This window comes from Podarcis pityusensis (assembly GCF_964106645.2).
Source record: "Podarcis pityusensis genome assembly, chromosome: 11".
NCBI classification, from domain to species: Eukaryota; Metazoa; Chordata; class Lepidosauria; order Squamata; family Lacertidae; genus Podarcis; species Podarcis pityusensis.
In genome coordinates this window covers 53,956,022-53,974,040 of record NC_138036.1, presented here as the reverse complement: position 1 = coordinate 53,974,040, position 18,019 = coordinate 53,956,022, and the positions used below count along the sequence as shown (strand labels likewise).

Here is an 18,019-nt window from a genome sequence, read left to right as displayed (position 1 = left end):
ATCACTCCAAAGTATAGCAGAATAATATGCTAGGATACTGATGAGGGGTGCACCTGGATCCTCGGGCCTTTGATGAATGCCCAGTTTGGGTAATTAAATTTATTTATTTATTACACAAAAATTTATACATCGCTTGATTGTAAAAAGCCTCAAAACTTTTCACAAAAATATAGGAAGCTAAAATCAAGAAAATAATACCACACAACTTTAAATAGTACAAAAATTAATATGCTAAAACAGATCCTACACATCTGAGGTAAAGGTAATGGTAAAGGTAAAGGGACCCCTGACCATTAGGTCCAGTCGTGGCTGACTCTGGGGTTGCGGCGCTCATCAGGCTTGCCTAACTAAGGCAGTTTTTTTAGCTGAAGCCAGAAAGAGTACAGTTGTACCTCAGAAGTCGAACGCGTTGCGAATTGAACATTTTGGCTCTCGAATGCCACAAACCCGGAAGTGAGTGTTCAGGTTTGCAAACGTTCTTTGGAACCTGAACATCCAACGTGGACTCCACAGTTTCCGATTGGCTGCAGGAGCTTCCTGCAGCCAATTGGAAGCCAAGCCTTGATTTCCAAATGTTTTAGAGGTGGAACGGATTCCGTTTGACTTCCGAGGTACGACTGTACAGGAAGTTGCCTGCTTGATCTCAATAGGGAGGGAGTTAATTCTGTGTCCAGAGCAGCTGTTTATCAGCTCCATCTGGTACGCAGGCTGAGACCCTACCTGCCCGCGAACTGTCTTGCCAGAGTGGTGCATGCTCTAGTTATCTCCAGCTTGGACTACTGCAAGACTCTCTACGTGGGGCTACCTTTGAAGGTGACTCGGAAACTGCAATTAATCCAGAATGCGGCAGCTAGACTGGTGACTGGGAGTGGCTGCCGAGACCATATAACACCGGTCCTGAGAGATCTGCATTGGCTCCCAGTACATTTCTGAGCACAATTCAAAGAGTTGGTGCTGACCTTCAAAGCCCTAAATCGCCTTGGCCCTGTATACCTGAAGGAGCATCTCCACCCCCATCATTTCAGCCCGGACACTGAGGTCCATCTCTGAGGGCCTTCTGGCAGTTCCCTCCCTTCAAGAAGCGAGGTTACAGGGAACCAGACAGAGGGCCTTCTCGGTAGTGGTGTCCACCCTGCGGAACACCCTCCCATCATATGTCAAGGAAATAAACAACTTTTAAAAGACATCTGAAGGCAGCCCTGTTTAGGGAAGTTTTTAATGTTTAATGCTGTGTTGTGTTTTTAATATTCAGTTGGGATCCTCCCAGAGTGGCTGGGGAAACCCAGCCAGATGGCCGGGGTATAAATAAAAAAATATTATTTTTGTTATTATAAAACTGTAGGTGTAGCCACACTAAACAATCGAGTTCCTACAAATGCAGTATGGATATTATGTGGCACCTGCAGTTTTGCCAATTATGCCGATCAAGAAGCAGAAGCAAAGTCACACTCCCCTTTGCTGCTCTCTGCAGAGGTCATCCCTCAGGTCAACCAAGGTTGACTAAGCTCCATGGACTAAGAAATAACTAAAGAGGGAGCTTCGACAGAAGAGAACATAATATGTAGTTATTTCTGACTAAATGATAAACATTTTGATTCAGCCTTAGAAACAGATGGAAAAGCAGATCTTGTATTTGTCACCTTTAAATGCATCACGTAGCTTAAAAGGAAAAAAACCATGTACTATAAATAATCAGAAACTGCTCTGCTAAAGAGCACCTTGACAAGGCATAATTTAAACACAACAGTTTAATCTACCACATACATCTTAATAGCAGCTAATAAATATGTGGGGCGATACAAGCTTGGAAGGAAATTCTAATACTCGCTTGAATGTTTTCATCTGGCAGCCACAAGATCTTGGATCTAGAGAAATCTAATAAGTATCCCTAGGCCATCTATAGGTTTTCGATAGGGGGCTTGATGTAATCAGAGCAAATGCATCTGCTATCCTCTGTGTCTGAGGATACACAGACTTCAGAAGACGTTTACCGAACAATTTTTGCCTTTAAAATAATTTTGGGCTGGCTTACTAAATGCACCCATAGACCAAGAAAGCAGAAAGCAACCCAAAGGAAGCACAAAAGTAAATAAGGATTAAGAAACTGTTGCGATGGGGCAGAAGACTTGGAGAAGAATGGATTTATTTCAGGGCAAAAGCAGTGGTCAGGAGAAGGAATCGACATGCGCTCGCCTCCTGAAGGACTGCTGTTACAAATCACTCTTTTCAGGGAGAAGCAGCTGCCAGACTAACATTTTTATGTGGCCAACTCATATGAGATATAAAGTCCAGAAAGGAGAGCAATTTGAAAAGACCCAAACATTCTAGCATTAGCAGTGTTCAAAGTTAATACAGTCCACCAAAAAATGAAACTGTTCTTACCTGTCTATAATGCCACACAAATCTATCTGAAGGTCACTGAAGTTTCCCATTGAGTTCTGTTGAACTGAAATTAAATCCACTGCTTTGTTATCAATGGAAATTAGTTTCATACACCCAAGGAAACCACCAATTGGATTTTTACATTCTGAGCTGTTGGCATTAGAAGGACATCCTGGAAACATAACACATAAGAAAGAGTTAACTGGGGGGGGGGGGAAGGCTACTCTATAAAGCACACAAAAAGTATCTATTTCCTACAAAAGAGACACAAAACTTTGACTCCTGGGTTGGCTTGGTCCCACTCACTTGTGATCTCCAGGCAGTACAGTGGTACCTTGGGTTAAGTACTTAATTCATTCCAGAGGTCCGTTCTTAACCTGAAACTGTTCTTAACCTGAAGCACCACTTTAGCTAATGGGGCCTCCTGCTGCTGCCGTGCCGCCGGAGCACGATTTCTGTTCTCATCCTGAAGCAAAGTTCTTAACCCGAGGTACTATTTCTGGGTTAGCGGAGTCTGTAACCTGAAGCGTATGTAACCTGAAGTGTATGTAACCCGAGGTACCACTGTATTCAGAGGCATAGTGGTAGAAATGGAAAATAATTCTCTGATAACTTTTGTACAACGTCTAACCGCAGGCATTCATGTTTAGTTACGACCCACAAGCATAAGCTGAAAATATTGGTCACAGTTTAGAAAGTTATAGAATGATGGCTCTCAAAATAAAAGCTCATACAAAAGGAGCTGGCAACAGCTCCACATCTCTCTGCAGTCCCATGACCCTAGATGTCAGGTCTCCCATTGGGGAACTGAACCTTAGAAGTCATCAGGCATAATTTGCTTTTTGGATATCACAGGGCGCAGTGGCCAGACAATATTACTGTTGTAACTAGAGTAGGGACAAAAAGGTCTCAGCCAGAAACTATAAGACCAGCACCCCTAGTAACATGAGTAATGGGGCATCAATGGACATGCTTCTTGTGGCAGGGTGATGCTCGGACCATATAGTGGCAAATGTTTTATGGCCCCTGGATGCATGTGGGATTTTGCCTGACAGCTTTACCAAGCTATCCACTATAACCCCCAGGTCTCATTCTTTGTTTTCCATTCATGGTCAATCAATTTAGGGTTTTGTGTGTTGTGTTGTGTTGTGTTGTGTAACTTTGATGCATTCTGCTTTTATTTCCACCCCAGCCTACAAAAGTAGTCTTCAGCTTTAAAAGGTTTTGATTGCCTGCCAACACTACCAGGAATGCATCAGAACAGCACCACAGCATGCTTCTTACAAAATTCAGTTAACAACAACAACAACAACAACAACAACAACAACAACAACAACAACGAAAACCCTTTTGGTTTATTACATTGGCTCCAAAATGCTAGGGAATCACAGCTGTGAAGGGCCATACCCTTAACATTTTCATTACATAGAGAATATTGATATGCTGCGGTATCTTATCTTGTGGTTAGCTCCAGCTTCACCACTCCGTTGGAGACGAGTGGCTGTCAGTGGCAGAGTGGCAGACCTAAGTCCCAAATTACTGGAATGACCTCAGGGAATCTATGCAACTACAGTGGACCCTCAGGTTATGTTACCTTCGGGTAACATAACTTTCAGGTTGCGAATGCGCCAAACCCGGAAGTGTATACTTCCAGGTTTTGCAGCGTGCACATGCGCAGAAGCGCTCTATCACACCACACACATGTGTAGAAGCAGCACCTCATGTTGCGGACTTTTTGGGGTATGTAAGGACCCCCGGAACGAATTAAGTTCATATCTGGAGGGTCCGCTGTAAAGCGACCATTCCATGTTGCAAGTGGCAATGTCTGGTGACTAATGCCATTCACGTCGAACGACAGTTAAGCCATGTTCACATAAGGAACCATAAAACCTTGCCCCCTCCTTCTCATTATAATTACATGATGCGACTCAGCTGTCTCATACGTAACAACAGGGCCACAACTGTGACTCTGCAATAAAATCTACAGTAGCCATTCATTATTAATATAATGGCCATCACAGTCATCAACTTCCCGTATTCATCTATTATTTTTAGATACTCCGCAGATGTAATATCTGAGCACATCAAAGTATTAACAAAATATATTACAGAAATGAAATTTAATGCCCAAAAGATGCGAGGAAAAAGAAAACAAATTAACAATTAGATCATAGTGAGCAGCATCTGAAAATTGGTAACTCTTCATTTTCTATGTAACACTGTGTTCCACAGTGAAAGTCCTTGGTGAAGTCATCAGTTTGAACTATAAATGTTAATAGGTTATTCGGGATGACAAATGATGCCTTTTACTTCTTTTCTTGATATTTTTTTCTTATAGGACATTGCTGCCTCAAGACTGATGTACTAAGACATTACTTTGATTTTAATCAAACAGTGTTGCCTCTTGGGTGATATTAGTCAAATGACTTGTTGTCTCATAATATTAGCAGGCAATAACTTAAACCTGCATTAACGATGAAACCAGCCTTATAACTTTCAATGAAACCCTTTTCAAGCTGAAGCCTACTTTTGTAGGCTAGGTGAAATAAAAGCAGAATACCTAAGTTGTATAACACCAGGAAATATATATATATTTATATTGTGCATGACTAATTTGTGCATGACTAATTACAATTAAATTGTGTAAATTGTGCATGACTAATTACAATTAAAATGAAGGGGGAACAAAGAAGAATGAGACTTTGGGGTCACAGTGGACACTCGATGAAGATGTCGACCCACTATGCAGCAGCTGTGAAGAAGCTATATTCTAAGCTTGAGGTGTTTAAGAAAGGAACTGAAATTGAAACTACCAATACCATAATGCCAAGACACAATTCTTTGGTACTGCCACAGCCGGAATACTACACATGGTTCTGGTTGTCTCAGCTCAAAAGGATATTGTGGAGTGGGAGACGTTGCACAAAATGGCACCCAAAATGATCAAGGGAACTCCCCTATGAGAAAATGTTACAGTACTGGGGGCTAGTTCTCTTAGAGAAAAGGTAACCCCCTGCAGGTAAAGGTAAAAAGGTAAAGGGCCCCTGGATGCTCAAGTCCAGTTAAAGGCGACTATGAGGTTGGGGCACTCATCTTGCTTTCAGGTCAAGGGAGCCGGCGTTTGTCCACAGACAGCTTTCCGGGTCATGTGGCCAGCATGACAAACCGCTTCTGGCACAATGGGACACCGTGATGGAAATCAGAGTGTACGGAACACCATTTACCTTCCCACCACAGCGGTACCTATTTATCTACTTGCACTGGTGTGCTTTCCAACTGCTAGGTAGGCAGGAGCTGGGACAGAGCAACGGGAGCTCACCCCGTCACAGGGATTCGAACTGTCGACCTTCTGATCGGCAAGCCCAAGAGGCTCAGTGTTTTAGACCACAGCGCCACCCGCGTCCCGGGTCCTTCCATCTTCACTGATACAAGGTGAATTTCTTACAGATAGTGAAAACTACATGTGGACGAGTTGCAATACAAGCCCAAGGTCTTTCTCACTGACCCCAAACTCCTGTGTGCTTGATGGCATTCACACTGACTTGAAGCATATGGAGGCAGCTATGTCTTACTGGCCTCAGAGAGGATGGAACAACAATGACATGGTTGCAAGCCATACCTGAAGTACAGTGGTACCTTCAGGTTAAGAACTTAATTCGTTCTGGAGGTCCGTTCTTAACCTGAAACTGTTCTTAACCTGATGTACCACTTTAGCTAATGGGGCCTCCTGCTGCCGCTGCGCGATTTCTCTTCTCATCGTGAAGCAAATTCTTAACCTGAGGTACTATTTCTGGGTTAGTGGAGTCTGTAACCTGAAGCGTCTGTAACCTGAAGCATCTGTACCCTGAGGTACAACTGTGCTCAATTATATATCCTCTGATCTGGAACTAGGATGGTTCTTTGCTCTTTTCAACACCTTTGGAAACTAAATCCTTATAACGCAGGAAGGCCATTGGCTTGCAATAAGGGAACATTTATTACTACATATTTCTGTTCAGCTTCACTGTCATTTCAAAATGGTTCATTTAGGAGGGAAGCAGAGTTTGATAATGCTTAGAATTTTAGCTTTTTAACTTTTAGTTGTTTTCCAGAGCAAAGATAATGATATAAAAAGATATCACTCTAAGGTTCCTTCATATGCATCTGTCTCTAAAACAATACAATAACAAAATTTGTCCTAGGATTCTTTTGGTAAAGAATAAATCATTCACCACCATTATTAACAGACTAGATGGTCAGATTTCAGACCAGTGTTCTAAGTTCATATATATCAAAGTGAAAGAAACCATTTAATATGTATGATAGAATTTGATGAATTTGCTGTGTTTTCTCTCTCTTTTATCATTAATCTTCCCTTGCTTCTTACTTTTTAAAATACAAGGTCTGATGTGAAGGCACCTTCTTGTCTCCCACCTTGAGATGCCTGACCTCAAAACGATAGAGAATTTGAATACTAATTACATCTATGCGGGGGGGGGGGGGACACACAAATCTCCACACCTTCTAAGTAGTCTGTCTTTCAGATTTAAAGCAAACAAAACTAGCTGCCACAAACTTGGCATTTTACAATACAAATCAACAGAACAACTTCTGGAAAAATGGAACAACTGAGATGATACAGGAAAAACATTGTATCCCATAGTGCCTGGATTAAAGGGAAAGGGAGGGGAAGAGGGGCACCATCAGCCATTATTTTAGAAAGTTGCAGGGTGCATGACTGGGCTACAAATCAGAAGTGATGAACTTCTGATTTCATGCATTCTTCCCTAACTTTTCCACAACAGTTTGAGTAGAGATTAGTGCTTAGACTACACTGTCCAAATTGTTGGCTTGATCCCAAAGCTTTCTCCCAATGAGGTTGAGGTTATGGGTAAGTAATTCAGTTTCCAATGTGCCTGGCATAAATTTTCTAATATGAGATTTATACTGATCTCCTCTGGTAAGATACCCAGTAGGGCGAAGAATGGACCACATGATTCAATTTAGATTCGCATTTGGCACTTTACACAACAGATCACTTTGGTCTGAGGCAATTCATGGGTTGCCTGAATCAATTCATCCATCTGTGTCCATTCCCCACCCCTCAATCCACTATTGGGGAATTAAAAATGGCTATACTTTTTTGACCTTTTGGCAGAAATGAATGGAATTTTCTGACATGGTAGTCCCCGCAGAGGGGCTAAAGCCTACCAAAGAATGGCTACAAGGGTTTCTGTGCAGGAAACTTTTTTTTTTTTGGAAGAAGAAGAAAGTAATGTCTAACACTTTTTAAAAAACATATTTTTGAAATTAAGCAGACAAAGGTGCTTGCAGGACCTTGCCTTCAGAGGGCATGAATCCTGTCTAATATCAGAAGAATGATTGTATAAGTCTTCTGCAAGGAAAGCCATTACATTTTTTGAGATCTAGTCAATTTCCCCCCCTTTTTATTAGGAAATTTAAAAATATATAAATGGCTATAACCTTGTTTTTGTCTTTTTGACAGAAGTGGATGAAATGTGCAGGTATGGACCTCCGGGGGAGGCGCCTCCGGTAATGGCAGAATTCCTCTGACTGGGAGGAATCTGTTCCGTGGAAATCTGGGTCTGGCCACCATGGCGAAGGCGGAGACCCGTTAAAATCACAGGCGGGAGAAGCCTGTGAACGTGGGATTCGGCGGGCACCTTTTGAACCTCCCCCACTTGCGGGGAACCCCGGTTTTTGGGGCTCCGGAGCGACGTGGGGTGAGCGGCGCGGTGCATCGAATCGTCTGCTTCTTCCACGGAGCGAAGCCGCATAGCTGTTGCCGGAGAGCGCTGACCTTTTCCTGTGGACAATTTGACTTTAAAGTAATTACCTGTGAGTAGAGCTGAAATGGAAGAATTGGATTTCTAAAAGTTTAATTTGGTATCGTAACGGGGAGGTTCAAAACAGGAAGTCTGCCTTCCCTTTTTGTAAATAGACTGAGGCAACGAAGTTGCAAGCTGGAGTCCTGGAAGGTCTTTTGTAAAAGATCAAATTTCCAACGGTAAAGAACGTTAAACCCCCTCTTGGAGGCAGGAGAAGAGAGGGGGAAGTTGCGGACTGAGTATGCCTGCGGGAGAGAGCGAAGAGGCTTAAAACACTGCCGCTCTGACCCTGGAAACGGGCTGCTAGTAAGACTGACGTCTTTTGGAATGTTCATTGACAGCACTTAGAACGTTCATTGACAGCTAGCTAAATAAGAGAAATACATTGTTTCTACTGTTTCCGGCTGCTTTAAAAAGTAGTAAAAGTAACTGAAAATTGAAACAAATTTGAAACTAACTTTGGATTGTTTAAAAGAGAATACTATTGATTTCTACAAATAGAAACTGTTTCCCCCTAGTGGAAACCTTTGAAACTGGTTGATTTACAAGAGTTGGACTAGGGGAATTTCCAGCTGCAAGTTAAAAACCGTGAGACTCTGGGACTGACCTTGAATCTTTCAAATGTTATGGTAAATGGAAGAAGAAAAACAGACCAGTCAACTGTTGATAAAACATTGAGGTCTGGGAGGACTTGTTAACTTTTTGTTGCTGTCTCTGTACTAGTATATTTGAAACTAAGAGGAATGTCGACAGAAGAGGCTTTGGTGGCGGCATTATATAAGATAAATGACTCATTGGATCAGCTTCATAGGAAAATGGACATGATAAATGTGAAGGTGGATGTTTCAATTGTTGAGGTTGACTTGAATGCAGGGAGTATGGACAATACCAATGCAGAAACCACCCAGAAATTGATACAAGAACCTATTTTGATATGGCAAGCTGTGGAGGAAGTCAGGGAAAAAGCTGTTGTTGTTGAAGGTACAGAAACACAACTGGAGAGAAAGAGAAAGAGAGCCCCAGCCCTACAGAGGCAATTTGATGAACATAAGTTGACGCTCGCTATGACTGAATTTAAGGAAAAACAGACGAATTTGAGGATTAGAGTTCACCTTTGGTGGACATGCCCAAGGATTAAGACACTCTGGGAGATGATTCATAACGAAATGAAAAAGGTATTTAAATATACCCTTTTGAAGAAACCAGAGGCCTTTCTCCTGGGCATGGTCGGCCAATTGGTGTTAAAGAAGGATAGAATTTGTCTCATGTATGCAACAATAGCAGCAAGAATACTCATTGTGAAGTACTGGAAGACACAAGATTTATCTATCTGGGAAGAATGGCAGATGAAGTTGATGGACTATATGGAATTGGCGGAAACGACTGGCAGAAATCCGAGACCAGGGAGAAGAGTCGGTGGAAGAAAACTGGAAAAAGTTTAAGACTATGTATAGAAATATTGTAAAAATAATGAATGTTAGAAAAATGTTGGAATGAAGTTATATGGCTTTAGTAGAAATGTTATAAGGAATTAAGTATAAATAGAAATAGAGTATTAAAGGGAAAAATAAGATTAGAATATGTTAAGATAATTATAGGATAGAAAACAGAGGAAGATGGAAAGGAATTGCTGAAACAATTAATAGAAGTGGAATACAGAAAGGGAGGCGTGAGGAGGTCGTGGAAATAAGGGAATGAAAGTTAAGATATTGAAATTGTTTTGTGTTTTAAATGGTTTGCGTCTTGTTTTGTTAATTTATGTTTTTTCTTGTTTTTTCTTTTCTTTTTCTTTTTCTTTTTTGTTTTTTCTGTTCTATTGTGTTCAAATGGTTGGAAAATCAATAAATATTATTTAAAAAAAGAAAAAAAAAGAAATGTGCAGGTATGTTAGCCCTACCAGTGTGAATAAGGCCTGCCAAATTACATGCAAATAGATTCAGAGAATTTTGCCCTGGGCATCTTAAAAATGTTCCCCCTTCATATATATATACAAGGGTTAGGGTAAAATGTGATGAAATTCAGAGGCAAGATGGCTCCTTCTGAGGGCATGAATCCCAACAAGTGTCATAAAGATAGCTGGAATTAAAGTGCTGACATTTAGATTGTGGGGTGGGTGAACAAAATGATAACAAATCATGAAAACAATGTATTTTGCTGAGGACTGTTGCCCATCAAGCAGGAGTGGATGGCATAGAGGAGCAAGCATGTCAGGGGGACAGCATGGTACAAATGCAGAGGCAGGAGCACCTTTCCCAGTAAGCAGCAGTGACTCAGCTGCTGGGAGGTCAGGTAAACATTACTGTCCCACTATGGCCATGTGCTACTGCCATTGAGACCACCTCATACATTGCTTCTCTTCTGGTGCCATCCCTAATCTATCCAGCATTGATCAACCTAGCCCTGTACTCTCAAGCCACCTCATCAAGCAGCCCAAATACCTCTGCAGCTGAAGAAACCATGGATTAAATCACAGACCTAATGCATGCAAGCATGAATTAAACCCATCCCCATCCAAAAGAAAGAAAGACAAGAAAGAGACATCGGGCACAACCAAGGCCTCAGCATAGCTTATATCCCTACCCTAAAATAAAAAGGTAAAGGTAAAGGGACCCCTGACCATTAGGTCCAGTCATGGCCGACTCTGGGGTTGCGGCGCTCATCTCGCTTTACTGGCCGAGGGAGCCGGCGTACAGCTTCCGGGTCATGTGGCCAGCATGACTAAGCCGCTTCTGGCGAACCAGAGCAGCGCACAGAAACACCGTTTACCTTCCCACCGGAGTGGTACCTATTTATCTACTCACACTTTGACGTGCTTTCGAACTGCTAGGTTGGCAGGAGCAGGGACCGAGCAACGGGAGCTCACCCCATCGTGGGGATTCGAACCGCCAAACTTCTGATCAGCAAGCCCTAGGCTCTGTGGTTTAACCCACAGCACCACCCGCGTCCCACCCTAAAATACTTTATGCTAAATTTATAAACTCATGTTCAGTATACAACCAGCAAAATGCAATGCTATTATGGACATTTCACAATTACGGCGTATAACATTGGAGGGGAGGATGAAGCCTTAGTACCATTTTGAGTGTTCTGATTCTTAAAAAAGGCAAGCCAAAAGTTACACCCAGAGGAAATACAGTGAGCTGTGCTTCATTCTCATTTCTTGTTTACAATGCCCAAAGTTGCACATGCACATCTCCTCTCATAGGAGATGTATGTGCAGCAGGTGTGAAGACAATACATGTATTTCCCAAGAACAGAGACCGCACACACATTTTCCATCAAAAAAGATGGATGGGCTCAGTTTTTGCTTTCTAAAAAGAACAGGGGTAACAGAGATGAACCTCATAGGCTTGCCTCACTCCATTCTGGTTTAGAATGTCTCAAACCACTCCTAGAGATGCCAGTGACATTTTCATTCATTGTACATGCACATTCTGCTTAGCACAGCATTTGACAATATTGTAATATCTTAGGAAAAAGTACTATGGATATTTTTTGCCTGGTTGCTCATATGGTTTCCCAATAATGCTACTATCAAGTTCAATCCGGGCACTATACAAGCAAAGACAATGGGAGCAACCTTAATATGACAACTACAACTATTGGGCAGTAAAGCAGTTAATTTGTATTACGTAAAATATAGCAGAAATCTCCTTAAAATGCTTTAAGATTCCATCTCTATCTGACTAATAGCCTGAAGATGCAATCACGATATCCACTAAAGTCAACAACAATTGATAGCTGTTTTCAATTATCCTGTGTAAACCCAGAATTTCAGAAAATACTAATGGCTTGCACGGGAAGTGAAGTTGAACTTGTGTTATTTTAAGGAATAACATGCATGTTGCTTGCCAATATTCTGTAACAAAACACCATTAATGCATTTGCAAAATTCATACCCAAGTCAGCAACCTTTGGCCAGAAACAACAGCAACAACAAAATGCATCTTACCTCCAAAGTAGTAAGTATCTCCTGAAAAAATCTGTATAGGTATTGATGCATGAGAGGAAGATGTTGACTCATTATCTACTACTAAGCTTACACGGTTTCTTTTAGCTGACAAAGATACAGAATGCCACTGTCCATTATGTAATTCAGCACCTAAAAGAAAGAAAGCATTTGAAAAAAGATTGCGATCAGCAATGTGGATTGGTGTAACATCTCATGGGGGAATATTAATGCAGTATTCTCAATAATCAGAAGCAGATATTTGTAATTTTGAGTCTCATTTACAGTGTGCTTCTTCAGAAGTCCCACTGAAATATATTCAAGTGTGCATGTATCTGTCAAATGTTTTGACTAGCAGTGAACCAAGACAGCAAATTCTAATAGGATGGAAGCAAAGTGTGAAACTGTTCACCAGACACTGGAGCAAATTAATGCATCCCATTCAATGCATTCACTCATAGAATACTGCAAAATGTATTCCATAAGTTTGCCATTGCCAATGGGAGTACTAGGCAACATATGAATAAATTCACCTGGATTGCCTTTGCTCGGTTTAGCTATGCTTGGTTTCAGCTACAAAGCATGATGAAGCATTGTATGTAATTCCGACCTCTTTGCCAGGATGTCACAATTAATTGGTAGATCGTGCAAACTCACACAAAATTTCCATATTTCTGTTGGAAGACCATGTTGCTTCCACCATTGCAGTTGGCAAAGTCTGGTAAAACTCTAGAGTTTAATGAAAATTCTAACAGCACAGACTTTTGGCCTTCTTAAAACTTCAGAGCCATCATTTAGCTGAAGTTATATTTGTCTTAGTTTCTTGCTTTAAAATCTCCATCTTTCCAAACATTTGATGGCCAACTCACAAAAGAGGTTGCATAGGGATCATTAGATAAAAACAACCCTTCTGCAACAGAAGGTCTTGGTTTATTGTAAGTTAATCATTCATGAATTAATATGTGCCATTTTCCTCTGTTTTTATGTGGACAAAGAAATCTTTATAAATCTCTGGTAATGAAGTCTCAGAGCTGTGCTCAAAGTAATATGCTCTGATTTAATTATCACATACTGTATGTGTGAAAGCCAGGTCATAAGTCTTTGCCTGTAGGGGGAACAAAACTGTCCAACCATCCATAATTTAATTACTCAGTCTCTACTTGCAGACTTGATTTGCTCCAATGAATGTAGCTACAATAAACACTTCAAATGTACAAAGGGGGGAAAGTTCACTGTATGGTTTCATTAGATAACTTTTTGCTGAGGAAAGCAGGAGTCTTATTGAAAGATTTAACATGCTGCAGTTGCCTAAGCAAACATAAACTTACATTTGCAACCGCGCAGGGCTTTTGCCTTAGTCACATTAAAATTAACATAAAGTCTACTTTAATGTAGCACTTTGATTTTTTGTTGTTTGGATTTTCAAGTTGTTGAAGAATATTTTACAGATTTTGATTTGTGTTTGTAATTCGGCAGTTTGTCAGAATAGCGTATCAGAAAGCCAGTTGGAAATGACAGCGCATTCCAGAAACCTGTTAAAGAGACGCTGAACTCAGATTGTGTCATTAACATGCATGTAATTGCACTGTGATTTAAACTGCTCTGGAGGAAGTCAGATACATCACAGTAAACTGCACATCAGTGACACTCTTAACGTGGAATTAACATTTTCAGATGGTGAGCTCAGGGAAGCCTGTTAGTCATAAATTGGCACACTCTCTGCATTATTTATTTGAATTGGTTAGCATACATTGAAGCTGATCCTGCTGCTACTAAAATCAATGTCAAAGCCTCCATTCTGGGATGAACGCTCAATGTAAATCATCAACATGATACCGGATTGCTGCTGGCAACCAGTCAATTATTTCAAATTTTACACTGATGTTACCGTTCATTACGGAGAGCTGTAAGTAATTGTTGAGATGCAGACCCTGTTTTCTTTTGAAAAGGGGATTTCATCATGCTTTCTATAGGGCACAGATGCTTTAAATAAGAAGAGAAACTTAGATCCAGTCAAGAGCTTAATGACAGACAGGGTGCATGCATTAGGGACTTCTGGTTTTAGGAAGAAATGCCTCATTGATATTTCTAAGACTGAACATCGCTTGTCAAATGTAAGATTGACCTTGCTGGGACCAGAGTCTTGCTCAGGCTTCCAGATCTTTCCAGGCACATCTGATTGGAAACAGAATGCTATTGAAAGCAGAGTGCTAGACTACATGAGTCATCTGCCGGTGTTCCAAATACAAGATCAGTGAATGCACATAGGGCTAGGGCAGTGGGTTCCATCCTTCCCCTACACTTATTCATCAAAATATTGGAGCCTCTACATTTGCAGTTATATCAGTGGAGGGCTCTGTCCACACAATAAGAAACCATTGCTACTTATTGTTACCAAACACATTGTCAGAACTCTCTGTGTGTGCAGAGTATGTGTAACGCTCCATTCAGGTGTTTATACATTTATATCCCATTCTATCCCATCTCAGATTGGGCTACAATTTCACAAACAGCAGCAATAGGTGTAACAAAATGTATCAGCATAAAAACACAACCCGTCAACAGTAAAATAAATCAGTAGCCAAATCGTAATCCAACAGTACCACCAGCTTGTCCCAAATACCCATGTAAAAAGCTAGGTTTAAAAGGAAAGCACCATTATGGGGAAGGGGATAAGCCCGACAAGGACTCATTGAATGTGTGGTCTAGCTGGCTGGATGCAAATTGGGTAGTTCAGCATTCTGCCTTCAGCAGCGGACCAACAGAAGAGTCTACATCCTGTCTTGTGCATTTTATATACTGCAGTAAGCACTACAAGAGTGTAGACAGTACACCACACTTTCCTTTGTCCAAATATCTTGGTAAGAATTCAAAGTAGTTGGATAATCAGAAGCTTTGACAATAAGTGTATGTGAAGGAGTCACTTCAAATCTATGGACTACTTTGGTGAGGTTTGGTGAAGTGGTGTAACTGCTGCCACTTCACAACCTTGCTCCTCGTGCTAGCCAGGGCAGAAAGTGGGAGCACATTGTTCCAGATCCCAAACTGATCCTTCAGTTCCCAGGGATATGATGGCAGCAGGATCAGCAAAGGATCCAGAAAACCCTGTACTGGTGCAGGTCTGCCGACTCCCAACACCCCAAATGCCCCATTTTTTTGAGTTCTGCTTGAGTGGGTATGTTGTGTCTCTCCTTGGTAATGGGGCTCCCCACTGCTGGTGCAAGACTGGGCAAAGGGACACTTTCAACTCACTTTATCCTCCCCATCATGGTAGATTTGGGGTTTGGGTTGTTCTGCCCATCCACTCTGAAAGGGCTCCTCCACCTGCGGATTTCATCAACTTCTGCCAAAAGGAGGAAAGCTATAGCCATGTTTAGATTTCCCATTAGAATGGATGGGGAACCCATAGCTTTGTTTTACATAGGGCAGAACAAAACACAAATTAAAGATTGGAGCAGACAGCTCAGAGCACAGAAACGGATTGGATTCTTTTTAAAAAGCATACGCAAGATGAATGTTGGGTCAGTGTGGCATTTATAGAACCCTCTGTGTGAGGGGGGAAAGAGAAAAAGGAAGGTGTGTAAACACACACAACAACAACAACAACAACAACAACAACCCCACAAACAATGAAGTCAGCTATATTGGACACATCAGTGTAAGTGACACATCAGTGTAATCACATCACAATTATTTTTCGCCTGCTTTCTGTTACCTGCACTGATGTCACTCTGTGTCTTTCCTGGTTTATAGAGACTCAGTTTAACCTTCCCATCACTCAGATACACGAGGAGGCCACCTGAAGTCTGATATAGTTTACTTGACAGTAAGAGCCCTTCATTGTTCCAGGTCCGAAACTGAAAACTGATCGAAATTTCATCATGCCCCGATGTGCCAGGCAATGCAAGATAACTATTGAGGTTTAAAAAAGTGACTGGAATAATTGGGGGTTCCGAACAGGTGAAAGATATGTTGCCCTAGAAATAAATGAAAGAAACAAAATATTGGGTAAATGTATAGACAAACAAGTTTTCAATGCCTCTGTCTATCAATAATTAGATATGAAGTGATAAAATCTGAATCTAGCTGGTTGTTTCATTACAGGATACAGTACAGATGGAATAATGCAAAGCAACAACTCCAAACCTGGCAATGACAACCATTACAATGTCTCAGTCAATGGTTTTGCAGGCAAACCCGGGACAAATATAGGGCTGATTTGAAGAAGATGGAGGCTGTTGTGTAAGTGCTTTCAGGGTGAAATAGATAGTCTCTGAGCATATTATTAGAAGACTCTCACAGGTTCTTTGCGTCAGCTGGTGGTTTCGTGTGGAAATTCCATATGTGGCAAGCACCAGATAAAACACAGGCCTGCCCTACATTTTGCCTGTTGGTGATAGTGAGGAGTCCTGGGATTAACTAGGATGCTGTTGCTGTCTCCAGAAGTGGAAAGAGCTGCAGCTAAATGATTTGCATTCCAGCTCATGAACTAAGGCCATATCTGCACTATATAATGAAACCACTATGGTATCACTTTAAACTGCCATGGCATCAGCCAGAGAACCCTGGAAACTGTAGCTAGTTAGGGGTTCTGAGTGTTGTTAGGAGACCCCTATTCTCCTCACAGAGCTACAATATTCATAGCAGTTTAACCATCAGTACCTGTTCCCAGGGAATTCTGGGGATTATAGTTCTCTGAGTGGGCTAGGGATTTTCTAACAACTCTCAGCCCCCTTAACAAACCAATTCCCAAGATTCTTTTGCTGAAGCCATGACTGTTAAAGCAGCATTGTAGTGCTTTAAATATATAATGCAGATGGGGCCTGAGATAAGAGGGCCCTTGAACTGCAGACCTTTGGGGGGCAACCATGAAGGTGCTACCCTATTTGATTTTGTGTTCTGGGATATACTGTATTTTTCGCTCTATAAGACACACCAGACCACAAGACGCACCTAGTTTTTGGAGGAGGAAAACAAGAAAAAAAATATTCTGAATCTCAGAAGCCAAACAGCAAGAGGGATTGCTGAGCAGTGAAATCAGCAATCCCCCTTGCTGTTCTGGCTTCTGGGATAGCTGCACAGTCTGCATTCGCTCCATAAGACGCACACACATTTCCCCTTACTGTTTAGGAGGGGGAAAGTGAGTCTTATAGAGCAAAAAATACGGTATTTTCTGGTGGGAGAAAGTGAGTTAGCACCTTTCAAAATGTTAAAGACAATGCATGAAACACCAGCAAGAGGAGGCAATTTTCAGTACAGTAGTACCTCAGGTTAAGAACTTAATTCGTTCTGGAGGTCCGTTCTTAACCTGAAACAGTTCTTAACCTGAAGCTCCACTTTAGCTAAGGGGGCCTCCCACTGCCTCCATGCCGCCGCTGCGCAATTTCTGTTCTTATCCTGAAGCAAAGTTCTTAACCCGAGGTACTATTTCTGAGTTAACGAAGACCTGAAGCATCTGTAACCTGAAGCGTCTGTAACCCAAGGTACCACTGTAGTTTCCACATAGACACAACAACTGAAGGAGCCCTAGAGTCTTGTTGATGTGAATAATAGACTGGCACAGAAGAAGGTATATTTTGCCTCTCTTGTACTTTGCAGATAACAACAACATATAATAGTTCTCATGGGGGCGGGGGCGGGGCACATAGATCCACAGCTGCAGAAAGGGATTCTAAATAAATGAGGAACTATTATCAGAGAAAGTACTGAAAACAATAAAGCTTATTAAGACTGGGTTTTTAGCTGTTCATTGTAACCACAGCCAACATGATCCAGACACAATCCAATCCCAAAGTTCCAGCTAACTCCTTAATCCTCATTTCCAGCTGTAATTAAGCTGCAACTCCTTGTCCTCTTTTCT

General features: G+C 41.5%; 1 protein-coding gene and 1 long non-coding RNA gene across 9 annotated transcripts in view; one reads left to right on the top strand and one right to left on the bottom strand.

The window, feature by feature from the left end:
* The window catches only part of CNTNAP4 (contactin associated protein family member 4), a gene marked incomplete at its 5' end in the record, with an annotated part of 272,470 nt that overhangs the window by 80,380 nt on the left and 174,071 nt on the right, over positions 1-18,019 (bottom strand). For all 8 annotated transcript variants that reach the window (XR_013977143.1, XR_013977144.1, XR_013977145.1 and 5 more), the window contains 3 exons: positions 2,383-2,554; positions 12,163-12,312; positions 15,875-16,136. Coding sequence is in view for 5 of the 8 variants with exons in the window: in XM_080972303.1 (XP_080828429.1) it covers positions 2,383-2,554; positions 12,163-12,312; positions 15,875-16,136 (584 nt within the window). The remainder of the gene's footprint in view (positions 1-2,382; positions 2,555-12,162; positions 12,313-15,874; positions 16,137-18,019) is intronic.
* The window catches only part of LOC308458380, a 164,223-nt gene that overhangs the window by 100,516 nt on the left and 45,688 nt on the right, over positions 1-18,019 (top strand). The gene's annotated exons all lie outside the window — the stretch shown is intronic.